Genomic DNA, 26,812 nt, shown 5'->3' on the forward strand with positions numbered 1-26,812 from the left:
AGCTGCTTTGACGATTCCACCAGTTGCGGACCCAGCTCAGGCACCCTGTCCTGCTACGGCACGTACGTGTTTGCCGTGTCCGTCGTTTCCTTTAGGGAGCTTTCCGGATCAGCCAAGTCAGAAAGGGAACCTTGGCAGGGAGGCTAGTTCGCTCGGATCCTGGGAACGTCTGCATGCAAAGTGTGTGCTGCCCCAGCTGAGCTGCCGCGAGGTCCTGGGTTCAATCTCTGCCACCTCCCAGTCTTTTTAGTATAATATCTATCTATCTATCTATCTATCTATCTATCTATCATCTATCTATCATCTATCTATCATCTCTCTCTCTCTCTCTCTCTCCTTGGCATCCTGGGGACACATAATGATACCAAGGGTGGGGACTGAGGGCTGTACTCTTCTCTCCGCAAGCAACCAGGGGCCAAGTGGCAATATTGGGTGGAACAGCAAATGTACCTTGTGCCTCAGAAGAGCACAGTGGGTAAAAGTGGCTGTAGGTGGGGATCCAGAGTCTCTGAGTTTGAATCCCCGGTTGTGCTTTTGGAGAGCCACTGTGATGCAATGGTTAGAGCAGGGGTCAGCAAACTTTTTCAGCAGGGGGCTGGTCCACTGACCCTCAGACCTTGTGAGGGGATGGACTGTATTTTGGGGGGGGGGTTAAATAAAAGCACACATTCTACTCATGTAAAAACAGCAGACAGGCACAAATAACCCAGAGATGCATTTTAAATAAAAGGACACATTCTACTCGTGTAAAAACATGCTGATTACCGGACTGTCCGCGGGCCTGATTTAGAAGGCGATTGGGCCAGATCCGGCCCCCGGGCCTTAGTTTGCCTACCCATGGGTTAGTGTGTTGGGCTCGGACCTTGGGCCAGCCAGCGTCTCTCAGCCTGGCCTGCCTCTCAGGGTTGTTGTGAGGATGAAGCAAGGTTGGGAAGAGCTGCGTACACAGTTGCTAGCCTGCAAAATACAGTGGTACCTCCGTTTATGAACTTTATTCGTTCTGGAGGTGTGTTCTTAATCCGAAACCATTCTTAACCGGAGGCACGCTTTTGCTAATGGGGTCTCCCGCTGCCGCCACGCGACTTCCGCTCACATCCCGGGGCAAAGTTTGCTAGCCGGAACACCTACTTCTGGGTTAGCGGAGCTCGTTACCCGAAGCGTTCATTAGGAGGACGGTTCATAACCCAAGGTTCCACTGTATTGCACTGCTCTGCTAAAGCCAGGTGGAGAACATTCATCCTGCAGGCCAGTCTTAGACAGCCCAATTTAGCCTGCGAGGCCATTTCTCTAGAACCTATATAGGGAGAGGGACGTGGTTCTCTGCTGCTGGGGTCTGTTTCACAGAATCATAGAATTGTAGAGCTGGAAGGGACCTTGAGGATCATTTAGTCCGACCCCCTGCAATGCAGGACTATGCAGCCGTCCAATATGGGGATTGATCCTGCGACCTTGGTGTTATCAGCACCACGCTCTAACCAGTTGAGCTATCCAGTATTGCCAGCACAACCCCTGCAAGGAATGCACTGGCAAAGCAGACCCCTGCAGAGAGAGCAGGATTGAAGTCTCCGCTCATCAGCCAGTGGGTGGAGAGTTCAATCCTGCCTGGTGCTGCTTTGCCAAGCACATTTGTCAATTGGTACTGGCCAAGCAGACTCCTCCACCCCAGCTCAGTGGTTCACCTTCCCACCCATTGGTCACATTGATGTCATGCAATGCTTTGCAAGCCCCAACAACTGGCTGCTTGTCTGGGGCCAGCAAAGGACTTTCCCCGCTTCGATTCCAAACTGTTTGGGCACAGGTGGCTCCAGCCAATGCTGTATCCAGTTCCCCAAAACAACAGCAACAAACCTATGGTTACATGAAACATACTTCATAAACACACAAGACATAACCGGCTGTACTTTTGAATAAACAAGGTATACTATTCATTGTATCAAATTGTAGATTTCAACGGAAGTCTCATAAAGTTCAACCAAAAAAAGCAGAAGACCCAGTAGATCAGTTCATGCTCTAGTCAGTTCATGCATAAGGTCTGTTAAGTTGTGGGTGAACATATCAGACGACACAGCAATTCTTCAAACAGCTCTTGTTTATTCACAAGCCAGAACAGAACTGAACTGAAGGGTTCAGGCAGCCTGCTTATATAGAGCTCCACTACAACACAACTGTAACAACTTTCTGTAACTATCCAATCACTGAACGTCACTTTCAACCCCTTATTTGCATATGTGGACCTGAGTGAAAACTATCTACAGTATCCCCCTGCTGGCCCAGTGTGAGAACTTCGGTACATAACAAGGTCCATACATGTATAAGTGTCTATTTCACCTGTCGGTTCATAGAGTCTATTAATCCACATGAAAGGTTGTTAGAGTTCCACAGAATCCTTTCACAGAGTCTTAAGACAAGGATTTCCAGAATATTAGCCTTGTTTCGCCATCCTAGGCTTGATCAGTAGAACAGGCTCATATGTAATATTACAGGATAGTGGATCTTATAGCATAGTAGTGGTTGCAATGCTTTGCAAGCCCCAACAACCACCTGCTTGTCTGGGGCCTGCAAAGCACTTTCCCTACTTCGATTCCAAACCATTCGGGCACAGGCGGCTCCAGCCAATTCTGTATTCACTTCCCCACCACTGACCCACTGAGGATCAGCCATCGAGAGCGAAGGAGTTTCCTGGGCAGAGTGCTCAGTGTTCTGCTCACTGGACATTGCTAAGCTTGTGTTTAATAAGCACAACCCTCATGGGCAGGCAACCCTCTCTCTGATTTGGTGGCAGAATCAATGTGCCAGTTGGAGTCTGCTGCGTGAGGAGGGCAGCTGTGGGGAAATAGCACATGGTCAAGTTGTTTTTCCCAGGAGGGAGAGGGGCGAGGCTTAGGCTGGTGACAGAGTTTAGCTGGAGGGAAGGCCAGGGTTGCTGACACTCTTCCTGCGGGGCGTCTGTCCCGGAGCCTCCTGGGAATGCATGACTCAGCAAAAACCAGGATTGGGGGGGGGCCTGGGGGGCAGTGTGTAAAGGGGACATTGCTTGAATTTGGGGGTCGTTCAGGATGACAGGCAATTAAAGCTAAAAGTCCACTTTTCCAGCACTTTGCAGACACTGGCAGGAAAGTGTTGTTTTTTTAGGTGTGTGTTTTGAAAGCATCTTTCTCCATTGTCTTTTCTCGCTCTCCCTCGCGAGGGTTTTCTGCACAATGCCTGTAGGCTTAGATTTCATGAAGTGTGTGTTTTTTTTGAAAAGCATCTTTGCAACACTGCGAGAGGGCACCTCCCCAGGGTGGAGGGAAAAGCCCTCTGCTTCAGCCTGCTGGTGCAAAGCCAGTCCATGCGTGTGCCCTGATCTGGTGCAGCAAAGCGTATAGCATTGGGCGCTCTCAGTAAACAAGCCAAGTTGTAAGTGCCGCCATCCCTGCCCAATCCGCTACTCCCTCCCTTCAAGGGCCTAGTTCTTACTGAGGCTGCAAGCCACAAGTGTCTTGGCTTGTCTCTCCTCAGCCTACGGGGAGCGTGTGCTGGAACACTGCTTCCCCGTATGCAAAATAAGAAAAATAAAACCCCTGCACGTAGAGAGAATGTGTGTGCATCCATTTCCCTGACATGCTGGCTTTCTTCATGCAAGGATATTTGTAAAATTTTTGTGTGTACAGGAGCATTCGGTCAAATGAGCAGAGTCTGAAAAAAGCACAATCCAAATTTGCAGGTTGGCTAGTTTGAGCGAGGGCTGGGCCAGTATTGAATCTACCCTGCGCCAATTTGATTCACAAATAAAAACCTCCTTTAATTCTCTCTCCCCCTGCCCCCCTTGTTTCCCAACCATAAGGGCAGTTTCTGTTTTCAAATTGCCTTTGTTCAGATGCTCAGGAAAGTGGGCACGGTGGGGAGGGGGAACTCGCACACAAACACATTCTGTCTTTTCATTTTGGGGGTGCTTGTCCAGGCAGGGGGCAGAAGGCATTGATCTCCCTTTCACTGGAGGTGCCGTAGCAGAGTCTGGACTGCACCCTGCATGAAGCAGGGGTTGAGCTAGATGACCTCTGGGTTCCTTCCCAGCTCTGAGAAACCCTGGCAGTACAGCATTAATAATGGGAGGAAGGGAGGAGGGGACACCAATGGCCTGACTCTGCACCAGGAAGCTTCCCACCTTCAACACTTATTTTTTGGAAGAGGTTTTATTCTTGTTTTCAAAGAACATGAGTTTGCTCTCCCCACCTCAGATGGGGAGCTCGAAGGGTGCAAGAGAGGGGCTCAAAGTCTGGCTCCCCTTCCCGCAAACCTCTCCACAGTATAAATGCGCCTCCCACTTCATTAGCCGGGCTCCTGGAGTTGCCGCTTGGACCGCAGTGGCGGAGAAGCAGAATCTGGTCACGTGCAACTAGAGGTCTGATCTCATCCTTTTCTGGCTTCCTTGCCCAGCAGCGCCGCCAACCCTCTCCCCTCCGCCACCTTCCAGTGCCGTGGCTGCCAGAGTAAACCCCACACAGCCCTTCCCAAGCGAGGCTTTCCTGCTTTTAGCATTTGCCTCCTTGATCTTTCTGTGCTTTACAGGGTTTCAGGTTTGAGCTGGGGAAAATGCTGCATTCTCAGTGTGTGAAGAGCGTTGCTTTGCAGAGGGAGAATTCAGAGGGATGCCCCAAGATGGAGGGGGAATCTGGGAACAGCATCCCTGAGAGCTAGGAAGTGGTACTGTATTTATCTTTCTCCCACCCCAATTATCAGCTAATTGTGTGTCATTGGGATAATTAGGCATCCTTTGTTGTGCCTTTGTGCTAAAACACACTGGCTTGTATCCAAAGTTCGTCTACTGCTCAGTGGGTCTGTTGATTTCAGCGGGTCTATTCTGTCTATAAATTGTGTCTTTATTTAGTTCCATTGCTTTCAATGGCTTTCCTGCATCCCTTCTCACTTTGTTCTCACAACAACCCTGTGAGGTAGAGAAGGCTGAGAGGCAGCGACTGGCCCAAACTCACCCACTGAGCATCATGGCTGAGCAGGGATTTGAACCCAGTCCTCACAGGTCCTAGCCCAGCACTCTAACCACGACACCACGCTGCCCCTCACGGTAACCACGCTGCCTCTCGCACCCATTTCTCTACATTTGTGCGATCCAGGAAGCTGTGATTTGGCAAGGCCTCTTTGTCACATGTCCCTTCACCCATGCAATGGCGATTAACATACGTGGACTTTCATTTCCACATATGGCATGTTCTTTCCCAGGCATCCCCAAACTCAGCCCTCCAGCTGTTCTGGGACTACAGTTCCCATCACCCCTGACCATTGCTTCTGTTAGCTAGGGATGATGGGAGTTGTAGTCCCAAAACAGCTAGAGGGCTGAGTTTGGGGATGCCTGCTCTTTCCTATGCAGAAGCGCTGGTATATTTGCAGCATTTAAAACATGGGTAGGCAAACTAAGGCCTGGGGGCCAGATCCGGCCCAATCACCTTCTCAATGCGGCCCGCAGATGGTCCGGGAATCAGCGTGTAAATGAGTAGAATGTGTGCTTTTATTTAAAATGCATCTCTGGGTTATTTGTGGGGCCTGCCTGGTGTTTTTACATGAGTAGAATGTGTGCTTTTATTTAAAATGTATCTCTGGGTTATTTGTGGGGCATAGGAATTCGTTCATTATTTTTCCCCAAAATATAATCTGGCCCCCCACAAGGTCTGAGGGACAGTGGACCGGCCCCCTTCTGAAAAAGTTTGCTGACCCCTGATTTATTTATTTAAAATATTTTTTATTGGTTTTCCATATATACATCCTCTAACAATATTTCTCTAACAGTTTTCCGTATTTTCCTACCCCTCCCCTGGACTTCCCTCATACTCCCATTTTGTTTTATTTCCATATTGTTCACCCTGTGTATTGTTTCCCCAAAATTATCCCAATACATATATTATTATTATTATTATTATTATTATTATTATTATTATTATTTACAATTGTGATTGTTTACTCAAATTCTGCATCCAGTTCTTTATGTTATCTCTTCATATATTGCTGACCCCTGATTTAAGACCTCCTCCCTTTCTTCCCCTCCTGTTTTTTGCATTTCAATTACTAGTATTGATCGATTGCCTTTCATTTTCATACGGTACCGTCAGCGTTTATAGTACTTTTGCAACGCACAAGCAGGGCAGGTCTCTGCCCCAAGACGCTTTGTAAAACTCAGCACAGGGGAAACAACGGGCAAAGCGGGTGGGAGGGGGGTAAGCAGCAAAGGAATACGCTGCTTATTTTAGTTATGCATGCTTTGGATTGGGTTGCAGGCTTTGTTGCAGCAGAGAATTTTCTGAGCGATTTTAAAAAGATTTCCAGACTCTTTCTTAGCTGCGTCTAGGGTTTTGCAGCCCAATGATTTCCACTTCCTCCACGGAAAGAGAAGCAATTCTGAGTGCAAAACCTTTGCTGTTTTCCCAGTGTGCTCAGACGCAAGCTTTGGCGAATCCCCAAGGGGTATAGTGAGTTCCAGAGATGTTGTCCCCAACCCCGGTTTTTGGGGGGTTTTAAATCTGTCGTTCTGCCTTTGTGGTCCTCCTTTCCTCCTGCGGTTCTCCTTATTTTATCCGGGTCCTTTTTGCAGACTTTGAAGCGCAAGGAGAAGGAGTACGAGCACGAGATGGAGCGGCTGGCGAGGGAGAAGATCGCCACACAGCAGCGGCTGGCGGACCTGAAGCACGAGCTCAGCCAGTGGATGGATATCCTGGAGATCGACCGGATTATCCGGCAGACGGTTCAGCCGGAGGACGATCAAGCGTCTACCTCGACTGCATCAGGTGCGTCCGAAATGCTGCCCAGCGGGCCTGGTGGTATGGCGGGTTGATTTTGGGGGGTGGCGGGGCGCGCAGAGATTCGCTCACGGCTGTAGCTCATTGATAGAGCACCTGCTTTGTAGAATCATAGAGCTGGAAGGGACCAACGTGGGATTCGAACTCACAACCTTGAGATGAAGAGTCTCATGCTCTGCCAGCTTGAGTCCTCCTGGACAACTGAGCTATCTTTTGCATGCAGAAGGTCCCAGGTTCCAGTCCTCAGCATCTCCAGTTGAAATCCTGTCTGCAATTCTGCAGAGGCACCGCCAGGCAGCATAGCCAGCGCCCAAGCTAGATTGGTCTTCGGCGTGACTCTGTATAAGACAAATTCCTATGTTCTTCTGCCCAATAGGCTGCATTCTGAACCATGTACTAAACTCCCATCCAGGGCCAGCCCACCATGGTATGCAAGCAACTCTGCACATGCCCCAACAAGCAGTTCCAGATTCGCACCATCCAGGAAAACTCCGCTCCTCTGGCCCCCCTCCCCAGCTGCCGTGTCTGAGGCTATACTGTTTCAGGCTCGCATGATTTAAATGCTCCTCCCTACAAACAAATTCCCTGGAGGTAGCAAACTAGCTTCTCAGGGTGACAGAATATTTTCCCCTTGTATAACAACAACAACAACAACAACAACTTATTATTTATACCCCACCCATCTGGCTGGGTTTCCCCAGCCACTCTGGGCAGCTTCCAACAAAACACTAAAATACAATAACCTATGACATCTGGTGGGAGGGCGTTCCACAGGGCGGGTGCCACTACCGAGAAGGCCCTCTGCCGGGTTCCCTGTAACTTGGCTTCTCGCAGCGAGGGAACCGCCAGAAGACCCTCGGCGCTGGACCTCAGTGTATACTGGCTTTCTATGAGCGGGAATGAAATACATTTTTTAGATTTGCTTTTTTATATGGAGTCTGAAGTGGTGCAGCCCAAACACACATTTCCCATCTCATGACGGGGATGGTGCGGTCTCTGTTGACTACGCCAGGAAGTGACTGTCTGTAACTTTCGGACATGATGAAGTTCGTATGTTCATGTTCCATTGTGCCAAAGAGGCAGTGGTACCAGTAGTTGCCAATTAGCTACTGCGCTAAGGTCAAGGTGCTGGTTTTAGTGTGTAAACTAGGTGCCAGAATACCTGAAAAATTATCTCACCTCTTGTAATATACCTTACAGATCACTGTGCTTGGCAGGTGAACATCTGCAGATGCCATCATTAGACAGGCACCATCTCTGTTGTCTGTTTCTGGTGTCTTCTGAAGACCTTCACCCTCTAACAAGCCTTTTAACTAGAGGCGGAGGCTGGGATAGCTCAGTTGGTAGAGCATGAGGCTCTTAATCTCAGGGTTGTGGGTTCGAGTCCCCCACTGGGCAAAAGGTTCCTGCATTGCAGGGGGGTGGACTAGATGACCCTCAGGGTCCTTTCCCACCTCTACAATTCTGTGATTCTAGACCTTCCCACCCTGCATCTACATTGGAAAAAAAATAACTTCAGGAATTTTCACTGTGTGCCACATCTGAGCTCCTTTGGCAGAAAGAGCGAGGATACACACCAGTGTTAGAAACTCAGATATATAAGCTAGGTCACCAAAACGGAATGCCTAGTTGTCATTTTTGGGCAAGGCGAAATTACCTTTCAAATGATGGGCTGACTGTGATTGATTCTCAGTTAAACATCTGGCTAGTTCAGTCGCCAACCTCGAGCTAGGTTATGAACGATGAGAAAAGTCGCTCTATCCAGGGACAGTACACACACACACACACACACACACACACACACACACACACTGGCCTATTCCGACCTTTTTTTCTTAATGATGACACGGACCATTCATAACGTAAAAATATTCTTTGCAGCTGTCAGCAGGGCAGTGGGATGGGGTAAGTGAAGAGAAGCTGCAACAATGAACCGTAAAGCTTTTCACTGCTCCTGTTCAGGCTGCAGAGGAAAAAACATGATTTTATCTGTAAAATCGGAATTCATTCCGATTTTACAGATAAAAAAAGAACTGATAGAATTCTATAGGATGTGGCATTAGTGTGTGAAAACAGTCGCAATTCAATGATCCCCAGGCACACACCTCCAGCGGGTGGAGACGCCAGGCATCTTCGCTTGGTCCGAAGCGGTCGATAGTCTTGTGGAAAATGTGCCTCTTTTCAAACACGGAGCAAGTACTATGGAGATAATGGAGTTACACAAAATACGGACTATTTAAAAAGATTCAGTAGAAAAGGTTTGATAATAGGACCCACGAAAGGGAAGGTGGGAAGTCCAGAGATTCGGAGGGATCTTTAAATGTGGGTGTGTATGGTTGCATTGTTATAATTTTGTATTTGTAAAATCAAAAATTATTTCCAAAAAAATAAAAATTTCAAACATGTGCAGTGGATGCTCGGGTTGTGAACGTGATCTGTGCGGGATGCACGTTTGCAACCTGCAGCTGCGCGTTTGCACACATGTGGGTTGCAATTCGGCGATTCCGTGCAAAGCGCGATTTAGTGCTTCTGCGCATGTGCGACCGCCAAAACCCAGAAGTAATCCGTTCCAGTACTTCCGGGTTTGGGCGGTCTGTAACCCGAAAAAACACAACCCAAAGCGTCTGTAACCCGAGGTATGATTGTAATAAATACATGTGCCCCCGTTTTGTCCTCTCCACAGAGGGTGAAGACAACATGGACGAAGACATGGAAGACGACCGGCCGGCGAACTCCTTGCCGAAGCTGTCCCACCGCCAGCACCCCGAGCTCTTGAAGGCGGTGCCCCCCATCGCTGCCTCGCACCACCCGTCCGTCCTGCCTCTGGCCCAGAAGCACGCCCCTCCTCCTCCGCCGCACGCGCAGCCCCCCCTTCCGCCCCAAGCGCTGGTGCCTCCCCAGGCCATCGTCCCCGCACAGACTCACCTGGTGGCGGCCTCCACCGTTCAATCGACTGTTATCGCCCACACGGCCACCACGCATGCCTCCGTCATCCAGACTGTCAACCACGTCCTGCAGGGGCCGCCGGGCAAGCACATCGCGCACATCGCCCCTTCCTCCGCCTCTAGCCCGGTCCAGCTCACGGCTGCCGCCCAGCCCATCGGCCACATCACAGTGCACCCGGCCGCCCTCAACCACGTGGCGCACCTGGGCCAGCAGCTCCCCCTCTACCCACAGCCCGTGGCGGTCAGCCAGCCGGTGGTCAGCCACATTGCCCACACCATCTCTCACCAGCAAGTGAACGGGACGGCCGGCCTGGGGCAGCCGGCCGTCATGGCCAAGCCGGCCGTCGGGACTCAGGTGGTGCACCACCCGCAGCTGGTGGGGCAGACGGTCTTAAACCCCGTCACCATGGTCACCATGCCTTCGTTCCCAGTGAGCACCTTGAAGCTGGCTTAGGGACCGCCGGGCGCCCGGCCGAAACTCCATACATTCCAAACTGCGTGCCCCCGCCCCCCGTTGTGAAGTGAGGAGGGAGGAGGAAGAAGAGGGAGGAGGAAGAGGGGAGGGTGCAACAGGTCTGGGGAGGAGGGGGGTGGGGACAGACAAAAAAAAAAAAAGATTAAAACACACACACGCGCTGTTCTTCTTTCTCCTCCCGCTTTCCCCTTTCTTGATTTCTATTAGGCAACCTGGTAATTGAGAAAAACCAGGTCCTGCTACTGCACTTGAATTTCCCCCAATCAGAACATTTAATGAACAGTCCTACATAGTGATTATTAATCCCCCCTTTTTTCCATGTAATCAACGAAGTATGACTATAATAATGTTCTTAAGACATTTTTTCCTCTTCCCTCCCCCTACCCCGTTTTATTTTTATTTTTATTTTTTTTAAATGTGTTGCTTCTTTGTAGGTTTGTTTTTTTAAAAAAAAATGGCTGATCTCTTTATGGAGAGACTTTGCATAGATTAAGAAGAGGAAGAAGAAGAAGAGAATCATAGAAATATATATATTATATATTTATATATATATCTACCTGCCTATAGCTACATATATATATAAATATTGTTATCAAATGAAGGCCGTTGAGAAGGCTGATTTCTTTTTTTTTTTTTTTTTTTTTCCTTGCAGGAATATTAGACACGTTAACAGAAAATTTGAAAAAAAAACAAAACAATAATCTCTTCCTTTTGGAAAGAGAAGACAGAGTTATCCTTTTTAAATGAGCATCTTTCAAAGACAGATGGTTTGGTGGACCAGGGTAAAACCATATTAAAAAAAAAAAAAACATACGCGACATGTTGCAGTATTTTTTCCTTTCCGTATATTTGCATTTCAGTTCAACCATCAATAATCACTGTGACTTGTTACTGGCATTTTAAGGAAACACTCTGTCTAATAAAAGGAGAGAAAAAAAAATTGCACACAACTGGATTTTTTGTTGTTGTAATTCCTAAACGGTCTCGTTTTATAAATTACTCGCTGTGTTCGCCTTTGTCCCTATTCCGCTTTTTAATTATTATTATTATTTTTAAACATGCATGATTTACAATAACGTTACTTTCTCTCTGCGTGGATTGAGGGTGGGGGGCAGTCGAATTCTGCTGCTGTGTATTCAACCCAGCTGAGGTTTCCATCGCCCCATTCAGATTACTGGAAGAGATAATCATGTCATGCCCAGGAAGCGGACATTGGAATGAGAGACTTCAGTGGGGCTTATGGTGCCTCGATTTTCCCTCTGAGATGACAACCTCATAAGTTGCTGCATTTTTCGATGTGTTTTCAAAGCCTAGGGCCTAAACAGGTTGAAAGCGAAAATAAAGAGCCGCTGGATAGTAGAAAGGGACACCTGTTGACCTACATTTCCTCTGAAGATGTGCCTTACTCTCGAATCTGTGGCTGCAGGGAGAGTTGAGAATTCCCTGTCAAGTACCCAGTGGCCTCAATGTGTGGCTTCCGTTGTTGTTCCATGTTTTTTTTTTGGGGGGGGGTCGCTTCCTCGTTCAACTTTGATCCACCAGGCATATTAACCTTAGAAGAGTGGAGCTTTTTAGGGAAGAAGCACAGCCCAGTGGGACCTGGTAGCAACAAAGCAAGGCTCTTCAACATTTCTGCGGGGGGAGAGAGAGAGAGGGAGGCTTTGGCTGGTTGCCTCCGAGGCGGAGCCTCAAGAACGCGGAAGGCGGAGCTATGAGCAGCTGAAACCAAGCTCCTTCCACTCTTGCTTTTGGCTCCTCCCCTAGATAGGATAGTACTCATTTCCTTGGAGATTCTGAGCATAGCTGTCAACTTTCCCCTTTTCTTGCAAGGGATCCTATTCAGAATAAGGGAATTTCCCTTTAAGAAAGGGAAACGTTGGCAGCTATGATTCTGAGTAGGTCAAATTTTCAGGTCAAACCCTAAGACGGAATTTTAAAATGCCAGGCTTGGTTTCCTTCCCAGACACCGCTGAACGGTTCAAATGGCATGTGTAGTCTTTGTTCTTTCAAATTACTTCTTTCTTTTTCTTTTGAGGGGGCTGTAACATTGTTGTTCCAGATTTTGGAGGTGGTGGGGAGGGGAACATGATAGAACTGTATGAAGTTAATGTGCAGCATGTAGAAAACGGATCGGGAAATGTTTTTCTCCAATTCTCATAGTGCCGGAATTCATGGACATTCATGAAACTCAGTGCTGACAGATTCGGGACAGGCCAAAAGGACTACGCACTGTGTGTAGTTGAACTAGTGGTTTGGTTCCCACAAGAGGCAGTGATGGCTACCAAAAAAAAGAATTCGTGGAGGATAACTCTGTCAATGACTACTAGCTGCGATAGCTGCTTCAGTATGCTTGTGAATACCTGTTCGTGGAAACCATGGGAGGAGAGAGATCTCTGTTGTACTCAGGTTTTGTGCTTTGAAGATACCTGGTTTGCCACTGAGAACAGGAGGCTGTGCTAGATAGACCAATGGCCTGATCCAACAGGTCTCCTGGGTTCTTACAAAGTAAGAGATTCTTCCTTTTCCCCGCCTTTCCAATGAGAGTAGAGCCTGGGAGTCACGCAGTGAAATTGGCAGTAGATTCAGAAAGCCACACTCAATGCAGAAATCACTTAAAGGTAAAGGGACCCCTGACCATTAGGTCCAGTCGTGACCAACTCTGGGGTTGCAGCGCTCATCTCGCTTTACTGGCCGAGGGAGCTGGCGTACAGCTTCCGGGTCACGTGGCCAGCATGACTAAGCTGCTTCTGGCGAACCAGAGCAGCACACAGAAACACTGTTTACCTTCCCGCCAGAGTGGTACCTATTTATCTACTTGCACTTTGACGTGCTTTCGAACTGCTAGGTTGGCAGGAACAGGGACTGAGCAATGGGAGCTTACCCCGTCGCGGGGATTCGAACTGCCGACCTTCTGATCGGCAAGTCCTAGGCTCTGTGGTTTAACCCACAGCGCCACCTGCGTCCCTAGAAATCACTTGGGGCACTAGAATACCATGAGTGCTGGGTTTAAAATGAGATAAGATTAATTTGTGGCGGTTAGATCTAGCGGCCGAAAGCCATGAAAGCGAAGTGGGGGGGGCCGCTCTGATTCAGGACAGAATGCCTTTGAATACCAGTTGCTGGGGGGGGGCAGGCAACAACAGCCCCTTATATTCACCTCTGTGGGTACCTGTTCCGTTGCAGAGGATCTGTCATAATGCGTTCAGAGTGGCTCAGTCGCTAGAGCCCAAGACTTTTGACTCTCAGGGTTGTGGGTTCAAGGCCAACGTTGGGCAAAAGATTCCTGCGTTACAGAGGGTTGGACTAGATAGCCCTCGGGGTCCATTCAAACTCTGCAATTCTATGTTCTCCTTCTCAGTGCCACTGATTACCACCCATTCAAGGATACAGTCCACTATAGAAAAGAACCTGAATATTGTAAGTCCAAAGTTGTGTTCTACATATTCTGGGGAGATGCAGCCAGGCATGTGACACACTCATGGGGTAGCTACAGGTCATATGTCACTGGCAGCTGATGGGGCTAAAGGCAAGGAGATCAACAGTAGGTGGCGTCAGAGCCAACCAACTCTACTTCTGCCCCCATCCTCCTCTCTGCTGAGTTCTCCAAGGGAGACACAGAGACTTCAGAAGGAAACTTGACAGGCAGTGCCAGCCCCTGGACAGGTTGTAAGTAAGGTAGTCAGGTGAGGACAAACCAATTGGTAAAGGTAAAGGGACCCCTGACCATTAGGTGCAGTCGTGGCTGACTCGGGGGTTGCGGCACTCATCTCGCTTTATTGGCCGACAGAGCTGGCGTACAGCTTCTGGATCATGTGGCCAGCATGACTAAGCCACTTCTGGCGAACCAGAGCAGCACACGGAAACGCCGTTTACCTTCCCGCCAGAGTGGTACCTATTTATCTACTTGCACTTTGACGTGCTTTCGAACTGCTAGGTTGGCAGGAGCAGGGACCGAGCAACGGGAGCTCACCCCGTCGCAGGGATTCAAACTGCCAACCTTCTGATCGGCAAGTCCTAGGCTCTGTGGTTTAACCCACAGTGCCACCCGCGTCCCTCCAATTGGTACATTTGCCCAAATAGACCAGCATCCATGGTCAGATGTTGCTTTCTCGCTTTAGTTAGAGCAGAGCCACATTGAAGGAGGCAAGGATGAGATACAGGCTGCAAGGTTGTCCCCTTTTACCTGGGAATAAATATCTGCTTCACTGCTAGTTTGGGCTGCATGGACAATGGTGCACTGAATGGACATCCTTCTAACATTTTGCAAGATGCTAGTATGTGAATGAACCATGTCTGTTGGAGTGGGGGGAGGACGGGAACCGGGGCAGAGAAGAGGCGGGTGTATCCCGGCAGAGAGTGCTTGTCTGGCCAGGGCCCTGAAGCAGAGCCCTGTGCAAACCGTAAGATTTTGTTGCAGACGCCTGGCCTTTCCTATGCGTCTATTGCAACAGGGACATTCTGCCACCTAGTGCCAGCATCTGTGATTGCATGACTGCATTAAGGCTGCACAGAAATAGTAATACGCTCCGAGCCTGTGCTGCAATGAAATGTTGCAATCCATGAGGAGCGCTTCTGGCTAGGCTGCCAGCCATACTTGCCTCCTGACAGTCCATTCCACCCCTCTCCTTATTTTCCTTTTCCAGATGACTGCTGTGCATGTTTAGTCTTTGTTAAGCTGTTCAGAAAATTGGAGAGACTTTTTTGTTGCTACTTGGGCGCATTTCAGTATTCCCTTAAACATGCTGGCCTCTCCTGCTTGTGGCTTTGCTTTAGGGATGTGTGTGATGTCTATTTTGAACAGCAAGCTGCATCAGTTGAAGTCACCTGGCAAAGCTTTTTCCTCCTCCTGTACATCCAGCTCAAGGTTTTCTGGGAAGTGGTATGGGGGCTGTTCGGTCACTGCCAAGAACAGTATGCTGGCCTAGATAAGCCAGTTTGCTTTGGTTGGCTCAAGCAGGACTCTGGTATGATGACCTCAGGGTTGGACTACTGCATTGCGCTCTGCATGGGGCTGCCTTTGAAAGAGGCCTTTGAGGAGCGCAGAACATGGCCGTCCTGGCGGCTGACACAATTCGAGCCAAGCAGATCACAGAACCACCAGTGCTGTCGAAACTGCGATTGACAATTCAAAAGACTGCTTTTGAGCAATAGAGCTCATTACAGCTCAGGACCACGATATCTTCTGGAATGCGCCTCAAGAGATGAACCTGCCCAAATGTTTAGACCTCCTTCTGAGGCCATTTTCTCTGTCTCCCTCTGTGGGAGGCATGGAGGGTGGTGACACAGGAACAGGGCCTTTTCAGTGGTGGCTCCCTGTCTCTGGAATGCTTACCTCAGCGAGATGTTGTTTGTGGCTACTAGTGTGGAGGTCACACCTTCCTGTGGCTGCTTATTATGGGGGTTGTTTTGTTACATTTTTATAGTACAACCTATTTATATTAATATATTTAAATGTGCTGTAAGTTGCTGGAGACTTTTGGTGACAAGCAACAAACAAGAAGAATAAGAAACCACAATAATCTGAATGGAGTCTCCATTGTCAGAGGTTATGACCCTTGTTACCAAAGGAGGCAGTTCCTTGTCCACTGTAGGAAGTCTGGCCTACATGTAACTTTTGGTCTGAGGTGGCAAAGTTACACTTCCATTCTTACAGGGTCATTGTTGTCATTTTATGAGCGACAAAGAAAACTTTACTCATTAGAAAAAGCTTTGACAATATGTATTTTCTTTTAATCCATTGGTTGCACTTAAAAGATAAATAAACTCTTGAGCAATAAAGAAAATATTCTGCTCCTGACAAAAATAAGGCAGTACACAATATTCATAAAATACTATTATGCAGAAACATTATAATAAACAGGTACAACAAAGTTTGCACAGTTAAATTCGTTATTTTTTTGTGTGTTTTTGGTTGTGTTTCCTTTTTCTCTCTGTGTGTTTTTTTTTACATAGTAAAGTGTCGTATATAATACATTCTCCAAAAATGTAGTGCACTGTGTTTTCATTTTTAAAACATGGATGAACCCATCAGGGTTTTAAAGGGCGTTTTGGGGATTTTAAAGACTTCTTCACCTTTCAACTGAATGAAAATGCACACAAAATCGGAAAAGCAGTTTCCTCGCCTGTGACACTGTCTGGCAGAACCATGCATGTTTTGAACACTTAACTTGGCACAAGGAAGAAAGAGAAAAAACAACAGGACTAAGGGACAAACCGTGTGAGCATGCCAGCATTAGCCAAAAAAAGAGAGTCAGTTTCCTGATTTAAGACTTTCCCCTCTATTGCATTCCAAGGGAAAAGGAACAAAACAAACCCAACTAGCTGGAAGTCAGCGATGCTTTGGGGGCTAGCTGCCCCACCTCCCATGTCTGTTTCTCCAGCAGTTAAGAGTACTGGGTCAAATCCCGCAACGGTCTATATAACAGAAAAAGCTGAAGAACAACGAGGCAGCATAAAAACTGAAAGATCCTCGAACTGGCAACAGAGAAGGAAACCAGGGCAAGTATACATAATTATTTCATGCATTTGTAGAATTCAGCACCTCGTTGGGCTCCACAGTTTGGCTGGTTGGTTGGTTGTTCTCTTTTTGAAAAGAAAAAGAAAAATCAAGGTTCTTAGCCCTCATTGTTGTGCAGAAAAAAACTGGGACTACCTGCCTGCTGCCTTCCCTTTCCCACTATTTTTTGGTGAGCTTTCTCTGTCCGTGGCTGGTTATCATGGTTTCCCTGTTCAGGGCCAAGCACTTCAGGATAAAATGCTTCATAGGGGTGACATAAGTTGAGGAAAGCCTGTTTTTTGGTGCTTAACTTCCACAGAGCTTCTGCCGTGCCGCAAACGCTGGGAGGAGATGGGGCTCTCCGGTTTGCAGACGAGCTTCAGAGATATACAGGCTCATTTTCTGGCATAAAGTCCTTGGTCTATGCGCAACCTCAGAAGGATGCCCCACCTCGGTCTATGCCCAATCTCGTCACAGAATTTGGCGCAGCTTGACATAGATGCTGCTCGCTTAGAACAGGGAGGTGCTCTTGAAATACTGGCAAGAAGGTGGGGCGTCGGGAAGGATCTCCTGCAAGTGGGTAGGTGGGTTCGGAGACGGACAACACCTTGCACAAATTAGGGGGCACACACATCAGTCTCCCTTCTGCCCATGCTGGCCACCGTTTGACCATCCCTGTGCTGGGAAACTCAACACAACAAACCGGAGAAACGAAAGACACACAAATATTTTTTGGCCCTGAATTACAGAGTCTGCAGTGAAGACTCTCAGGTGTGTGCGTGTGCACAAACACACACACACACACACACACCAACACACAACTTCAACTCCTGGTGGGAAGCCACCTTGTTTTTCCTGTGTGCTTTTTCTTCTCCTGGAAAGAACTCTCTCAGGTATTTACAAACATTATTACATGGAAGAAGATGCCAGTAAACCATTAATTGAAGTGACAAGTGCAGGCAAATTCTCGTTCCCCCTTCCTCCCCCTAAAAGGGTGCAGGGCAGGTTGCAGTTGTTGCTGCTGCCGTCGCCTCAGGCAAACCCTCTCGTTCCTCCTCTGTGTCTGCGCTCACTTGTTCTCAATCAGCGTTTGCACTTTGCAGACCAGATCTCTCGCGATCTTCAGGATCTCCTGCACGTTGTGGTGCTCTGCCATTTCTGCACAAAACACACAACAACAGAAGTAAGAGGAGGGGGAGGACCAGTAGTGCGAGGAGCCAGAGGCAAAAGTGAGTGGAGGAAGCTGAGATTGCCTGGGAGTATACACTAGTGGCCAAAATTGTGGAAACCATTTGGGAAAAGTGCATTTCTGAGGTTTGTTGGCTCATAGCACCATTATTATTATTATTAGTAATACCATAAAATTATATATCAGTGGAAAGATAATTTAATGAAGAATGTAATGCAACAAAGTTTGATCACTTATCTGTATTCTATCAAAAGTTATAGCCATATAACCCGAAAAAGGAAGCACAACTAAGTGTTTGATATGCAGCTTTTTTTTAGTTGATATGCAGTTGTGCTTCCTTTTTCTAACCTCAGAAATACACCTTTTCCAAAAGGTTTCCACAGTTTTGGCCACTAGTGTATATATCAGCTCCTTGTTTTTGTTGTTGTTGTTTAGTCATTTAGTCGTGTCCGACTCTTTGTGACTCCAGAGCACGCCAGGCACTTTTGTCTTCCACTGCCTCCCGCAGTTTGGTCATGTTTGTAGCTTCCAGAACACTGTCCAACCATCTCATCCTCTGTCATCCCCTTCTCCTTGTGCCCTCAATTTTTATATCAATTCCTAATGAGCTCAATTGACCAGTTAGCTAAGCTTTCACTAGAGGAATATGCAGCAAAACCTTGTTTGGGATAAGGCTATTCCAGCCCCATTACTTGCACATTTGCAACTTAGAGGACCAGAGCTGTCCATGTAAGATAGATTAATTTCTTCTTGCCACAGTCAAGTTGCGGTTACCCGGCCCACCTTGCCGAGTCACAATAGTCCATAGCATAGTTTTCTGGACTAAATCTGGCAAAGGAGTTCTGGATGCTTTAACTGAAGCACTACGTGCTCATGTAATGGCCATGTTAAAACTGCGGAGCACCCTTGGGTCGAGATGGCCTTCTAAGTGTTTCTTATCAGTTAAAAACGCTGAGCCAAAACAGCTGCTCTTCCAGCTCCTGTTCCCCAATTAAAGATATGGCTATTAAGCCCACACATAAAACAGATACGCTCCTTGCCTGCATATACCGATTCACATTAACCGCTGAGCTATCTTCACCTGGAAACTACAAAGAAAAACCCAACAGCCCCACTTTCGGAAAAGTTCCATGTCAAGGAAAATGCTAGACTAGGACGTTGACCCTGCTGAGATGCAGAGGGTGCCTTTTTCTTGTTGCACAGCAACACTCCCATCACAGGAGCCCCTTCTGTACTCTGTTGCAGTTCATCCCAGAAACAAGTTCACAGCTTTCAGCTTGAGATGAGAATAACCAGAAAGGAAAGCATCGCTTTATTTCCAAGGTGAAGCCTCGTACCTGCCGTTGCTTGGGCATTTTAAGAAACAAAACAAACAACCAAAAAATGATTAGAAGCAGTTTTGAAAGTGCAGCCTGATCTCTTGATTCAAGGTGGCAACAGGTTGTATCCAAAAACAGAGAAATGTTTGCTCCTGCATCTCAGAAACCATCTGTGGCGTTTGCCTCCTAGGTGGGTCATAAGGAAAGGGTTAAATGAGGGTGATGTGATTGGCCAGTGGGAATGCAAGGGAGGAGTAAAAGTCAGAGTGGGAGGTTTTGAAAAGTCAGTTGAGGTTTGGGAATTGGAGAAGGAAGAGGGAGGAATAGGCAGTGGGCTGGTCGAGTTGTATTGTGAGAGAGTGAGAGGAATTGTTAGGTGGAGTCAGATAGATAGTTGGGGATAATCAGTTTGAAGTTGTTAGGAACTAAGATTAAGAAACTGTCAAGAAAAACTAACTGAAACCATAAGCTTGTTCCTGCATTTTAAAATAAACTTGATTATTTGTTTATGTTAACAACTGACTGGACTCCGTGTGTCCTCATGAGATACGGGGTGGTGGCAGCGGAAAAAGCAATCACAGTGGTGGCACAGGGTCAATAAACCGTCAAACGTCCAGGGGCCCTGTGTGATCGCCACACCATCGCACCAAATTTGGTGACAATCTTGAGTTGTTCTGAAAGGTTTGGTCTGCCACCTTGATTCAAAATGGTGTGTGGTGGTATCTGAACGCAGACAAAAACCTGCTCCTCTGTCTCAGGAACTATCATGCCCAACCACAGAGAACAGGTGGAAAAATAGGCAGCTTTCCAAAATACAGATGATCGGGACTGAATTCTGATCTGCTCTGTCCTCCCTCTGCCCAAATCCCTTGCTTCCTAAACAAACAAATGAAAAGCTTTCCCTAAACGCCCACAATCTTAAACTGAACAACATCGAAGTCCTTGAAAAAAGAATAGAAAAAGAGAGTGAAATTGCATTGAGCTCAGCTCCCTTACCATTAAAAAACTTGATGATATCAGTAAAGTCCATGTTGTTATCGCGGATAATCTCTCGGTAGGCCTCTACCAGTGCTAAGGCAATGAAAAGGACAAAATGTTCTGAAGAGATGTGCTTTGCTGCCCAAATAACTTCCCACACTGTAAAAACATCCTCGTACAACAATTCTGAAGGGAAGGAACAAACATTGCAGAGAGCATTCAGTTACTCAAGCGCATCATGGTCACAACAGTTTTCTTGACGACATTAATCCCCCCCCACTGCCCTCCCCCTGGGGGGGAAATTAAGACTAATATAAATAATCTCTAATGGCATCTTTAGACTTGGAGGGGTCACCTGCCGGGGATGCTGTTGCTGCATCCTGAAACGGCAGAATCTGCACTAAGCGCATGTTGGGGTCAGACTAGATGACTCCCAAGATGCCACCCAACCCTTTTGGTCCCACGATCAACATGTGGCTCAAGCATCTTACCTCTCTTAAAATCCAGCAGGAACCAGCGGTAGCAAAAGTAGAAGTGAGTGTAATCCCCGTTCTGGTGCATCAGTTCAAAGAGTTCAGAATCCAGAATCTTTGGGGGGAAATGTGAAAACAACAACAACAACAGAGACAAAATGAGTTCCAGTTTTAAATATTTGACAACACAGATATCCGAGCGACAATACAGCTGTGCAATCAGGGGCTTGCAAGGTCTCAGGATTTCGAACAGTGAAGATTTGGGAGCAGGCCACACCTACCATGGCCTGACCGTCAGGTGAGATTATTGGGCCTCCAACCCAGAGAGGGGAAGAGGTGGGGAGCTCAATGCAGAAGGAGGTAAGGACACAAGGCTTTTTTCGGTGAAGGGGCTGCAGCTCAGGGTCCGCACCAGAACCTGGCAACCTTTGGCAGATGATGGGCTCCCAGCTGGCCACCACATTGAAACAGAATCCCAGCCAGGTGCTCTGACTGGCACCACAATGCCCTTCTTCACACATTCTTCTCTCTCTCTCTCTCTCTCTCTCTCTCTCTCTCTCTCTCTCTGTCTCTCTCTCTCTCTGTCTCTCTCTCTCTCTCTCTCTCTCTCTCTCTGCCACTCTCCTTTACAATCCTCTCTTTCCACCCTTTGGCATCCATTCTTCCCCTCACACGAACCCCAGTCAATCAATGTTCATTATCTCTTCCAGCCAAGCGCATTATCTCTTCCAGATTTAAGTTGGCAGACACCTCCCTGCCCTAACGTTCCCTTCTTCCAGACCTGCTGGCCTGATCTCATGCATGTGTCTAAAAGTAAAGGTAAAGGGACCCCTGACCATTAGGTCCAGTCGTGACCGACTCTGGGGTTGCGGTGCTCATCTCACTTTATTGGCCGAGGGAGCTGGCGTACAGCTTCCGGGTCATGTGGCCAGCATGACTAAGCCACTTCTGGCGAACCAGAGCAGCGTACGGAAACGCCATTTATCTTCCTGACGGAGCAGTACCTATTTATCTACTTGCACTTTGATGTGCTTTCAAACTGCTAGGTTGGCATGTGTCTACTCAGAAGTAAGTCCCAGGGAGGCGTTTGAGCTGTGTTCACAACCCTGCTGCAGAGCTTTCCCCCTTTTAGGGAAATGTGCTGAGAAATCAGAAGAATTGCACGGTTCCCATAGGAACTGGCCCCCCGCCCAGAGATAGCAGAGGTGGGGAGCTGCTCCAGCTCCTCCCTCCCCAGCGTCCTCAGCTCTGGGCTGCCACGTGTCCAGGGATGCCCATCTGCACTCAGACACCTGACCACAGAGTGTGCCGGCTACAGCATCTTTCCAAGGGATTCTAGGCCACTCTAGCTGCCATGCTCCGTGGTTGAACCTCTGAGCGATGCCCTCCTCTGTGCAGGGATAATGGGAAGAAATGGGAGATGCCGCACTTGTGAGCTGGGAATCAGATACAATATGAGGGCCACGCGAAGCTTGCGCACCTCTGGATTTTTACCCATGAGCTGGTGGGACCCAGAGGGAGAAGGCAAGCAAATGGGCAGCAGTGATGCCATTCTGCCCAACGGCCCAAAATCTGCAGCCAGCGCCGCTACAAGATCAACAGCAGGGCCATTGGACAAATGGGATGTCTGTCCCAGCGTTCTTCCAGGAGACTGAAGGAGGGATCAAGCCTTGTTTGGCCTTTTGGTGCCAGGCAAATTCTGTGCCATTGACTAAGTCTGCCAACCTGGCACCCGAAAATGTTTGAGACTACAGCTCCCATCAGCCAGAGCTTGCTGGGGGTGATGGGAAAACAGAAAACTGTCTTATATCGGTGGCTGGGTATTGATCCATGTAGGTCAGAAGTGTATACAATGATTGGTAGCAGGATTTCAGAGAAGGGTCTCCTGTTTCTATAGGAGATGCTGGGGATCATTCCCGAGACCTTCTGCACATGCTCTATAGCCCCTGCAGTCAAAAACATCTGGAGAGCACCAGCTGCACTAAAGGTTTGGGGGCGGGCTTTAATTGTGGGAAGCAAATCATTGGTTTAGTGCTGCTGTTTGGATGGATTGTATTTAATTTGGTTTCAGTCTTTAGTTTTGTGCCCATTTTAATTTTGCTAAACTGCCTTCAGCTTCAAATGGACGGAACAGGACAGCTAATTTTTTTTTTAACATAGGCATGCAAAGCCCCACCTGGATCAGGGACCTCATGTTTGCAAAATGAGTGTCCATGGCACCTCCGTTAGGGAAATTCTGACTCATTCTCTTCATGAGATGGGTGAAGCAACTGTAAGCCAACTCATCTGAAATCAAACACAGACAGATGTTAATTTAAAACAAGAACAGTGAAGCAATGCTTTTTAAAGGGTAAATCTGCTTTCTAATCAAGAAACAGTGTAATCCTATGTTTGATGTAAGCCCTACTGTGTTCAATGGGGCTCATTCCCTAGTTTTTAAGGTTGCAATCTAAGGCTGCAATCCTAACCTCACTTGCCTAGAAGTCCCATTTAATTTAATAAGACTTACTTCCAAGTAGACATGTTTAGGCTTGAACTGTGAACCAGTACATCCATCAGTTGTATTTATTTATTTGTAAAAAAAAAAATATTGATACTTGCCCATAGATATACAAAAATTCATACTCCATGAAAAGTATCTATTATATAATACACAGAAAAGAAATGCTTGATCTAAAAAGGAATGGAGGCAGAAAGAAGAAGAAAGAAATAAAGGAAGACAGAAAAAAAGGGAAAGGAGAGAGAAAAAAATAAAGAAAGATAAAAGACTTTCAGTTCTCTGTCCTGCAGCTAAATATAGTATTCACTCATTAACATCCAACCATTCTGCCTTCTGTATACCAATATTTCTTCAAACTTCAATTCCAGATATTACAAGTTGATTTTCTCTCTCACGCAAAAAAAGTCAATCAATCAGTTGTATTTAGAATAAAATTGTTTCAGTTGGCCAAATCCAGCCAACTGGTGTCTCCATAACTGGGCAACTGCAGTGCATGGGCCAAAATCAGCAGAGCAATGGAAGTTCATCTTCATGTAGAGTACAAAGGAGTAAAACACACAGGCAGAGTTCTTCAGTAAAAGTTTACTGAGGTTTTTAAAAGCATGCAGGAACTTCCTGGATCCCCAACAAGGCAAAAACCTCGCTTTTGCAGAAGCAAAAACACATGGTATATACAGAAACCAAAATAGAGAAAAAGAAGACGAAGAAGAATTCAGGCAGCGCTCAGTGGCAGGTTTATATCTCTGCCTCTAAGCACTGACCTTGAGTTCTTACAGGACTCTAAGAATAACAACAGCTGTGGATGTGCTTTGTCCAGAAAGCACAAGAATATTCTAGTAACTTCTAGTAAATCCCGGAAGATTCTGCATCCACCCCAGATAAATTGAATAATCAGAAAAGGTGGCTTTGGGATAGCTTACGTCATTGTAAGCTAAGGTAAACTATGGCTTAGCATGAACGTGCAACTGTGGTATAAATGAATATATATTTTTATATGGGGCTGCACAGATACCATGAAGACTTCTAACCTTTGTCGAGTATAACCATGAGTGGAGCCAGGAGGTCACACATTCCTTGGACGTACCCAACGTCTAAATGTTCCCAAACGTAACTGCAACAGAGGGAAGAGAAATGGAGTCATACGCTTGAAACGTCTCTTAAATGAACTGCTTCCGATTAAAGGGCAAATTTGCAAAATGCAGCTTGGAACTTTGGTCGAGCCAAAACAAACTAGGATCTGGAGGAAGGTTCTCAAGAAGCTCCTCTGAACTTGGAACGTCCTCCTGAAAATTTGAATTCTTATACTCCTAACCGGGTTTTCGAACTATATTATCGTTATTCGCTTCTGTAGCTCTCCCAAGCTCCGCCCCTTGCTCCAACAGGCTCCGCCCTCAAACTGTCAGGCTCCACCCCTGCTGAATCCCAGACTCCGCACCTGGGAGCATCCCGGTTCCACTTACCTGCACATAATGTTCCGTAGTTTCTCCAGGTTCTCAGCAGTGAAATACCAATAATTCCGATCACACCTCTGTACATCTTTATCGATTCTGTGCAAGTTTAAGGCAACAGTGTCCAACATTTCTATCTAGAAGATACAAGTACACGTCACAGAGGTGTTGCTGAATAAAACACGACTTCTCTGTTGCAATCTGATATTTTGGAAACTTGAGTATGTTTTAAACACACACACACACACACACACACACACACACACACACACCACTACTACATTTTATTTATTATAATCATCATTGATTTATTAATTGCCTTCTGTGATGGGGGGAAGAGAGCAAAAAAAGGCTTTTAACCACCACCACCCAAAAAAACCCAAGAGGTTCAAATGCATTTTTCATTGCATTTCATTCTTTCTCTACAGCCAACATGAGGACTAGTATCTTAGAATTCCTTTGGGAATTCTGTGTGGGACCTACTCAGTTCTGCAATTCAGTGTGATTGATGCAGATCTGTCAAAACATAGCATATGAAGGTCCCCCCCTGGACCAGGTCTAAGGTTCCCTAACTTTGAGCTAATGCAGAGGTTGTCAACCTGGTCCCTACCGCCCACTAGTGGGCGTTTCAGGATTCTAGGTGGGCGGCTGGGGGTTCTACGGCACAAGCTGAATCCTCCTTCCATCAATGCATTACTGGGCGGTAGGTACAAAAAGGTTGACTACCCCTCATCTAATGCATGCCAGTCCTTCATTTACATCAGGAACACGGCTTATTTCATTCTGTGTTCAAGTGCAAGAGCAACCCTTGTGAGGAGACAGCAAATCAACTGGACCCTTTTCTCCCATAAAAACACCCATTTGCTGAGCTCTTCAGCGGAGGCCCTGCTTCAGGCACCCTCACTTATTGAGGCCACTGGGCGCAGGGCCTTCTCTGCAACAGCACCCCAGTTATGGGCACATACTCCTCAACCTGCAGAACTTACAGAGTCATTCCTCTAAGCAACACTATATTGCTTTAGATGCCTGCTGAGAATTCTTCCGTTGAGGCCTGTCTATCCAGACTCAAGATTGAGATGCTTATATTTCTTTTCGAAAGTTTTGTTGATTTTTAACTTTGTTAAAATATGTTCAGCTTTGTTTAACTTTGCAATATGCCCTGCCAAAAAAGAGGGCATTGTTTTAAGTTCGGGGGGGAAAGAGAGGGCAGGAGATGGCAGGGCCCAATGAAACAGACTTAAAGGGTTCAGACTTTTTGGATCACCAAAATGCAGTATTCAGGGCCGTCCAAGAGAGTAGGATGGAAGAGTGAAGCTGTGGCTCTCTCTAGATGCTGTTGGGACTCCAAACCCCATCAGCCTGAGCCAGCAAGGCCAATGGTCAGGGATGATGGGAGTTGTAGTCCGGCAACATTTGAAGGCCCACCAGTTGCCCATCTCTACAGGATCCCTCTTACCTACCGTATAAGACGCAGAACACACAGATATGGCCTCCTCTGCAGGTTCCTTACAGTCCATCTGGGAACAGAGCTGTTCCTCAGTTACTAAGTCCTGAGGTTCCGAGCCCTTGGCTTGAGGATCCTGGTCAGAATCTTGCCTCTGTGGATCAGAGCCAGCTTCCTCCTCAGCCCCGTCCTCAAAGCAGACACTCTGCCCGTCATCAATGCTGGACAGGATGCCCGACGTGACGGAGTAATTCCGGGAGGACGGGAGCCCGGAGTCGGGGGAGTCAAATTCTACCGACTGCTGCTGCTCCACGGCCACAATGACTGTTGGCGCATCGCTGCAGCCCCCGGTCAAAGATGGGTCTTCCTGAACCTTCAGGTCTCGCTCTACCGAGTCCATTTCATCGACGGATATAAACACCTGAAGGGCAAGATGTTTACCATGAAAGGAAGGAAGGATTAAACGAACACAGCAGGAAGGTGAAGGTCTGATGCACCACATGATAACAGTTGGAAGAACCGGACATGGAGGAAGGGGTGAATTTATTTCATGGGCACAAAACACCCCATGTATGAGATAAGGCAAAAGGTCCAAGGTCAGCCAAGCCAGTCGCTATGGCAATGGCCCAGTACCATCTATATAAGTGATTAGGACATGTCAGCTCAGTTGTCAGTCCATGAGTCCTGCCCATGAGTCCGAGTCTGTGTTACGTTTTGGAACTGCTGGAGCAACAGAAACGCCTTCTACTTGTATATA

General features: G+C 47.3%; 2 protein-coding genes and 1 long non-coding RNA gene across 11 annotated transcripts in view; 2 read left to right on the forward strand and 1 right to left on the reverse strand.

Moving 5' to 3' along the window:
• Window positions 1-11,158, forward strand: part of MNT (MAX network transcriptional repressor) — a 62,045-nt gene extending 50,887 nt beyond the window's left edge. The window contains exons 5-6 of the mRNA XM_081843527.1: window positions 6,584-6,776; window positions 9,472-11,158. Coding sequence (XP_081699653.1) covers window positions 6,584-6,776; window positions 9,472-10,187 — 909 coding nt within the window. The 3' untranslated portion in view covers window positions 10,188-11,158. The remainder of the gene's footprint in view (window positions 1-6,583; window positions 6,777-9,471) is intronic.
• Window positions 11,159-12,826: 1,668 nt separating this feature from the next.
• LOC309331466 lies at window positions 12,827-16,795 on the forward strand. The gene is made up of 2 exons (XR_014151868.1): window positions 12,827-13,625; window positions 14,852-16,795. It is a non-coding gene; the product is annotated as an uncharacterized lncRNA (long non-coding RNA).
• An 833-nt stretch (window positions 16,796-17,628) lies between these two features.
• SGSM2 (small G protein signaling modulator 2) overlaps window positions 17,629-26,812 on the reverse strand; it is an 82,968-nt gene continuing 73,784 nt past the window's right edge. For 8 of the 9 annotated variants that reach the window (XM_081843462.1, XM_081843461.1, XM_081843460.1 and 5 more), the window contains 7 exons: window positions 26,072-26,476; window positions 24,624-24,748; window positions 24,192-24,274; window positions 22,840-22,949; window positions 20,682-20,778; window positions 20,209-20,376; window positions 17,629-17,862 (listed from right to left, as the gene is read on the reverse strand). In XM_081843462.1, coding sequence (XP_081699588.1) covers window positions 17,774-17,862; window positions 20,209-20,376; window positions 20,682-20,778; window positions 22,840-22,949; window positions 24,192-24,274; window positions 24,624-24,748; window positions 26,072-26,476 — 1,077 coding nt within the window. In that variant the 3' untranslated portion in view covers window positions 17,629-17,773. The remainder of the gene's footprint in view (window positions 17,863-20,208; window positions 20,377-20,681; window positions 20,779-22,839; window positions 22,950-24,191; window positions 24,275-24,623; window positions 24,749-26,071; window positions 26,477-26,812) is intronic. The other variant, XM_081843465.1, reaches the window with a different exon arrangement.

Source organism: Podarcis erhardii, assembly GCF_964252035.2.
Source record: "Podarcis erhardii genome assembly, chromosome: 16".
Classification (NCBI taxonomy): Eukaryota; Metazoa; Chordata; class Lepidosauria; order Squamata; family Lacertidae; genus Podarcis; species Podarcis erhardii.